The following is a 6887-nucleotide window of genomic DNA, read 5'->3' as shown; positions in this document are numbered from 1 at the left end:
ACCACATTTCCCTACCCAAAATGTTCGAGTTGCTTGAAAGTTGTGGATGCGAGGACGGCATTGTTCCAACCAAGGTTTTGAACTTGGTGGGTTGGAACTTGAGAAGTGAACTTTTAATTGACTTTTCACATGGTAGGAAAAATATATGAGTGAGAGAGAGGAACGAAGACGAAGAAGAATATATGAGAGAGAGAGAGAGAGAGAGAGAGAGAGAGAGAGAGAGAAGAACAACAATCCCAAGATGCCTTGTGTGTGTGAGAGAGAGAGAGAGAGGATAGCGAATAAGGAGCAGCAAGAGGCCTATAGCGACCACAAAAACAAGTGGCCAACTTATGATTAGAAGCCTTCTTCCTCATCATCGTCATCCACCGCCACCCATCAATCAAGCACACACAGACACTCGACTTTCCTTTCTGCACTGCAGGAAGTAGCTAGCCATGGCTACTCTCTCCTGCTCAGCCCCCCTGACCTCCCACGTCTGCTCTTCCTCTGCTGCTTCATCCTCATCCCCTTCTAACTCCTCCTCCTCCTCCTCCTCAGCATCAGTAGCCCCCAGCTCCTTCCATGGCTCCCTGCAGGGTTCCAGATTGCTGCGAGTCGCCACCCTCGAGCCCTCGAAGAAGCCCGGTCTCGGCTCGGTGGTGCGTGCTGCGGTGACGCTGGAACCTGCAGCCAGCAAGAAGCAGAGCCAGTACGAGATCCAGACCCTCACTGGTTGGCTCCTCAAGCAGGAGCAACAGGGCACTATCGACGCAGAGCTCACCATCGTCCTCTCTAGCATCTCCCTTGCCTGCAAGCAAATTGCCTCCCTTGTCCAGAGAGCAGGCATCTCCAACCTCACTGGAGTCCAGGGGGTCACCAATGTGCAGGGTGAGGACCAGAAGAAGCTCGACGTCGTCTCCAATGAGGTGTGTCTCCTGTTCTCAATTGCGCGATCAAATAATCAAATAATTGCATTTGCACTTGCATTAGCTGCAGAGATTCAGGTACCGTTTGTACACATGCTTGCAAGACAAGACACTAAAGCATGAGAATTCAATCCATTATCATGTTAAATATTAACTGACCATGCCGTCCAATCATGTAACATAGTCATCCAATCATGTCACACATGAGAAGCCCATTAGCCACTGCACAAGTATGACAGACAGCCACTCGCCAGCCATGATCTGAAAGCATAACAAGTCTTCAGTCACCAAATAGTCCTAAAGGATGTGCTTCATCAGGTGATATTGTTGCCCAGCTATATTGTCCTTATCTCATTCTTATCGATCAAAAGTGGCATGTTCTTACTTCAAATCAAGAGTGGCTCAGATACTAGCATCCATGACTTTCATCAAACTGCTCTGAATTGATCCTTCCTTACCAATCAATTATCATGTCACCATATGGGGAATAAACCAGTTCCATATCTCCTGCACCAGGGAGTGATATACATGGTTCTGCAACTGTCTTGTTTTTAAGAATGGTCAAAGGCCATCAAGACAGTGCAAGAGCAACACAGTCGGTTCTTCAATGCCATAGAATGTGTGGGCAGTGGTGAAGCAACAAACACTAGGGCATAAGCTAGAGCTAACATATCCAATATAACTCTCTCCTTGTAATGCTCATGGACTTGTTGAAAGACATTACTCTTCCTACATTTTGGAAGTTGATAATTGAGATTGACAGCTTCTTAATCACCACACTTCCTTTCACTCAAGATTTCGAACAATCGCTAGGCTGGGCAAATCATTGTCTCCAATCGGACATTTGAAATTGGTCCTCTTCTCCTACTGTCATAACCCGGTCAGGTGCAGGAATCTTGGAGTCGGATGAAAACCTGCTCCTTTTGACAATGATAGGGACTTGCCTATGTAGCATTCCTCAAATTGTATGTCACTATTTATTTGTGGCTTTCACCTCTCCCTCCTTCAAGGTGCTAGTGTGCATGCTTGCTAGTAAGGAATGTAAAAGTTCATCTAGATATTTTTTTGCTAAACCATGATTTTTTTGGATTAGGTTTTTTCTAATTGTTTGAGAAGTAGCGGACGGACTGGAATCATTGCATCTGAGGAGGAAGACACGCCTGTTGCTGTGGAAGAGAGCTATTCTGGAAACTATATTGTTGTATTCGACCCCTTGGATGGATCCTCCAATATCGATGCAGCAGTGTCAACAGGCTCTATCTTTGGCATCTACAAGCCCAATGAAGAGTGCTTTGCCGACTTGGATGCTGACACTGCGGTACTTCATCCTTCATCTTATTTTGCTCCACATTTTCTTGGCAGTCATAACATGAGATGCATTCCTGGTTGCCTTTGCAATGTAACAACTGATATAGAGTTCACATGTGAGCTCAGACGTGGTTCATTGTAATCATGCATACAGTCAGGTCATGTGTCAGACATCCGGCTCACTATTCCCCTACTGTGTTCAATGCATGATGTTTAACTGCTCTTTTTCTGTCAAAATTGCTTTGCTTCATGTAACTGTTCAAACCTCAAAGACTTCTGTATCTCACACGGCTCATCAGAGCCACTAGTTGTAGCATAGCATCTATTGTTCTATCAGTTATCAATCAGCAAGAAATTCCTTGCAGTTTACTTGTGATTAATGTGAAGATTGATGGGAATTCTGATGGCATGATGTCTTCCATATGCTGCAGTTGGGCCAACAGGAACAAAAATGTATTGTCAATGTGTGCCAACCGGGCAGCAATTTGCTTGCTGCTGGCTACTGCATGTACTCAAGCTCAGTGATCATGGTGCTATCAGTTGGTAAAGGAGTGTTTGGTTTCACCCTGGACCCCCTCTATGGTGAGTTCGTGCTGACACACAATGAGATCAAGGTACCTAGCAAGGGTAAAATATATGCCTTCAACGAGGGCAACTACCAGCTGTGGGATGATAAGCTCAAAAAGTACATTGATGATTTGAAGGACCCAGGGCCCTCGGGGAAACCTTATTCAGCTCGTTACATTGGCAGCCTTGTAGGGGACTTCCACAGGACAATGCTATATGGAGGAATCTATGGCTACCCATCTGACAAGAAGAGCAAGAATGGCAAGCTGAGGCTTCTGTATGAGTGTGCTCCTATGAGCTTTCTTGCTGAGCAAGCTGGTGGCAAGGGCTCGGATGGGCACAGGCGCATCCTTGACATCCAACCAGAGCAGGTCTGTTGTTTCTGTGAATTTCATCATCAGCATGTACATTTTCGTACATGGACACCGCTACCATGTATAGGGGCACATTTGCATTTAGACCTGCATGTTCACCCATACTTATTAGGATGCATACTAGGTATATAATATATGGTGTTTCTTTATAAGAAGTTTTAGACTAATTGCCACTATAATTCCCACGTTGTGAATTCCGAATATGAGCTTTTGCTAGGGAGGGACTAGATATCTAGCCAGGTGCGGTTGGGGGCTGGGGACTGCTTCGGGGCTCATGATGTTGAGCATTACAGGGAAAAACAAGGGAAAAGGCCCCTCTTCCCACATGGGAAAATACAAAAACTTCTTGTGCTCATGTGCATCCTTAGATATGGAAGTTGGTATTTCTGTACGCGTATATGGATGCACTAGCAAAAGTGTAACTGCATGTTCACCCATACAGATTCGTACACAATTACCTGCATGTGCACATAATGTGCAGAGATGGATGCAGTGCATGGATATCTGCATGTACACAATAACATGTGGGTTGCAAAGTAGGTTTGTAGCAGAAGCGTTGCCCTAAAGAGTACATTATGTCGACATAACAGGTACATCAAAGGGTTCCTCTGTACATTGGAAGCAAAGAGGAAGTGGAAAAGCTGGAGAAATACCTTTCAGCTTGATGGGCTACTACTAGCCTGCTGGCCTGCTTGATTGGGCCCCCTATACTGTACTCTATCTCTTCGGTTTTTGAATCCTGATCCCAAATTTTGTTTATAAGCATTCCTCGAACCTTGAAGACTCTAGTGATGGTGAACCGCATGCACTTCACCAGCTACAAGATGAAAGCTGATTCGAGGAAACATCAATATGTGTCCGTCTTCAGGTTTCGAGCTTCAGATTCTGTCAAATAGCATTGCATTGTCATTGTCTCTCCCGACCAGTAAAACCTCTCTTCTTGGATTACGATGACTAGATGTGTCGCCATTGGAATTACAGAATCGCTGGAGTACGACGGTCGCATGTGTCGCATTGGTTAAGCCATGCATTCTGTCTGACGTGTGGGACTATCACTAATGTCCTTCTTGATGATGAGACAAGTGGGAGCTGTTGATGAGATGTATGTTGACATTGATGTAGTATGAGGGACTGGGTATAAGCAATCCACATGGAGGAATGGAAGGGGTGCAGTAGAAGGGCAATGGTATAAAACTAAGGGGTAAGAGCAGTCAATAAGGTATGTGTGTGTGTATCGTGAGAGCTCACGTTGGCTCTATATTTCCATGTAAGTACTCTGCATGGCACATTCCAACCCTAAATCATACATCGCAAGCAAGAACAAGCTTAAGAACAAGCTTAATCTGCGAAATAAGTTATGTAATTATTGTACAAAATGATTATTAGAAATCCTAAAAACACCACATTATTTGGTAATTCCTCGCTTTACTATGAAGATGTATGCCAAAATAACAAGAACTAAAATGAAAATCTTAAATTTCTTGAAGTGTCACGTAGAATCGGTGATGAATGAACCTTAACCTTAGTCATCACCAAAATGGCCATATACTTTTTTGGTTACAAAACTACAATAGATATACCAATAATGCATTAGGGAGAGGACATGAGTAAGCAACTTACCATAACTTTTGTAACAAATATAGAAAAAGAAAAATATCCTAAAAGCATTGTGAAATATTACACAACTTTATGACCTTGTGAGAAGACTTCTACTATAATATATTATGACCATCAAACCTCTTAAACATTTGACACATTATTGTAACTCTTGCTCTTTAAGAAAACTTGTAAAGCCACACAAATTGGTAACTTATTAGTCTTAATAGGCTTTTGTCTTAAGAAGCTTTGGCTTTTGTAAACTAGTTACTTATAAGTCTTAAGAGGCCTTTGTAAATGGATAAAGTTTCGATTTGACATCACATACATCTTAACATGTGAACCCCTTTAATGCTCAATCTCCTCTACTTGGACCTCAAAATCTTTGTTAGATGTCATCTCTAAGGCATCATAGATTGGTAATACCAATATACGAAACATCTACATGAGTCAAGCATGCATATAAGGGATTGATGCATGGAAAAAGCCAAATGAACTTTGATGTAGGCCTCAAAATCTCTATTAAATGTAATCTCCAAGACATCATAAATTGGTAATTCCATTGTACAAGACATCTACATGAGTCAAGCATGCATTTAAGGGATTGATGCATGGAAAAAGCCAAATGAACTTTGATGTAGGCCTCTCCCGTCGCATTAGCTTACACGCAATTGAGTGCTTGATTTCCTCTAATTATGCTTGAAATTTTATTTAAATTCTATTTCTATGGCGTTATGAAATGGGAATTCCAATAAAGGAGAACTTGACATGAGGTCATGCATCAGATACAAAAATCTTAGTTAGTTAGTCTTAAGCTTGTGCACTTGGACAAGTATGCATGCCATTAATAGCTAAGAGTATACCTTATATTCTAATTACATATGTAGTATTGATAAGAAAACAAAAATAATTGAATGAGCTTGGACCATTAGGCCCAAATGAAGTTTTTTAAAAGCCAAAACTAGTGAAATGATAGTAAGTATTTACAACTTCAAAGCATGTGATTGGGTAAAAGCAAAAGCAAGCTAAGCTCAAACTCTTAACTAGAGCTTAAAGCAAGGGTAAAAATATATCATTTACCTCTAAGCTACTTGAAATTCTTGGAAAGCTTAATACTTTGCCTAATGTGCATACCTACCATAACTTTTACTAGATTCCAAAGTTTGACAGAGTCTTCATCCAATGCTCCAATGTCACCAAACTAGTCATTATCCTACCAATTGCATCCATAACATTAATTGTCAATATAGTATACTAGCTCCAATGTAATGCCAAAAAAGATGTGGAATGGTTTTTTTTTGCTTCAAATAGAGAGGTCAATAAGGAGAAATCCTTTTAAACTTAGCAACTCCATCTTTAAATGCTAGGTTTTTGGATGTTACCTTCCATATAAGTGCATTGAATCTCAAACACTAGAAATTATGTGCTTCCAAGTCCTCCAAGAGGCTCTATGATGGCAATAGGTTTTCTAGTTATCCTTAGCATTGAGAAAGAGAAGGTTACCATTTTTCCCAAAATCTTTGCTTTTCTTGAATCTTGTGATAGATTTACCCCTTCCATTTATAAAATATTTCATAAATGGCCGAATTGGATGACGTGAGAAGTAGGTAAATCCTCTCCAAGCTTCTACATGATAGAGCAATCTACAATTTTTCTAATTTAAGCTGAATTGAATTGTTCTTTCCTCATGTCAATGGAATGAGAAGGAGGTAACTTGTTTCGCATTTTATACGACATTAATCTGAGAATCTAGCATTTTGTTTAGAAGAATCCAAAAATTTAGATTCAAATAAGAAGTCTTCCTGATTATTGAAGATTTTACATTGAAGCATGAATTTCTTCTAAAAAAGGTGGTTGATCTTGCTAGATAGCTCATGTTGTATTTGCCTCTCATATTCCAAATAAGGATTTCTTCATATGGGAAGATAAAAAATGATTATTTTGTTGAAGGGGCTTGATTTAAATCTTGAGTTAGCATTGTAATTATTAATAAATATGGTACTTGATAGAATGTAGACTCATTAATCACTTTTTTTAGGCCTAAGAAGAGTTCTCACGTGCTAAAAATAGCTTTAAAAATAGCAACAAAGTAAGCATCATGTTTTTGGGCGAGAGATGTCCTTTTTGACATAAA

At 40.7% G+C, this 6887-nt stretch overlaps 1 protein-coding gene across 1 annotated transcript; it reads left to right on the top strand.

The window, feature by feature from the left end:
• The first annotated feature begins 252 nt into the window (after window positions 1-252).
• Window positions 253-4004, top strand: HCEF1 (high cyclic electron flow 1). Its single transcript, XM_087686715.1, has 4 exons — window positions 253-908; window positions 2002-2226; window positions 2648-3154; window positions 3748-4004. Exons 1-4 carry the CDS (start codon window positions 438-440, stop codon window positions 3820-3822), a joined length of 1278 nt encoding a protein of 425 aa, XP_087542841.1. The 5' UTR covers window positions 253-437; the 3' UTR covers window positions 3823-4004.
• The last annotated feature ends 2883 nt before the right edge of the window (window positions 4005-6887 follow it).

This window comes from Lygodium microphyllum, chromosome 10, assembly GCF_053477565.2.
Source record: "Lygodium microphyllum isolate KBCC chromosome 10, Lygodium_microphyllum_v1.1.10, whole genome shotgun sequence".
Classification (NCBI taxonomy): Eukaryota; Viridiplantae; Streptophyta; class Polypodiopsida; order Schizaeales; family Lygodiaceae; genus Lygodium; species Lygodium microphyllum.
The sequence above is the reverse complement of the archived record's forward strand: the minus strand, read 5'-3'. Positions and strand labels throughout refer to the sequence as shown.

Excerpts from the sequence above, each read along its gene's own strand:
- HCEF1 (XM_087686715.1), top strand. The coding sequence starts at position 438 with ATGGCTACTCTCTCCTGCTCAGCCCCCCTGACCTCCCACGTCTGCTCT. Across the intron at positions 909-2,001 it reads TCGACGTCGTCTCCAATGAG|GTTTTTTCTAATTGTTTGAG; the intron begins GTGTGTCTCCTG and ends TTTTTGGATTAG. Across the intron at positions 2,227-2,647 it reads ACTTGGATGCTGACACTGCG|TTGGGCCAACAGGAACAAAA; the intron begins GTACTTCATCCT and ends CATATGCTGCAG.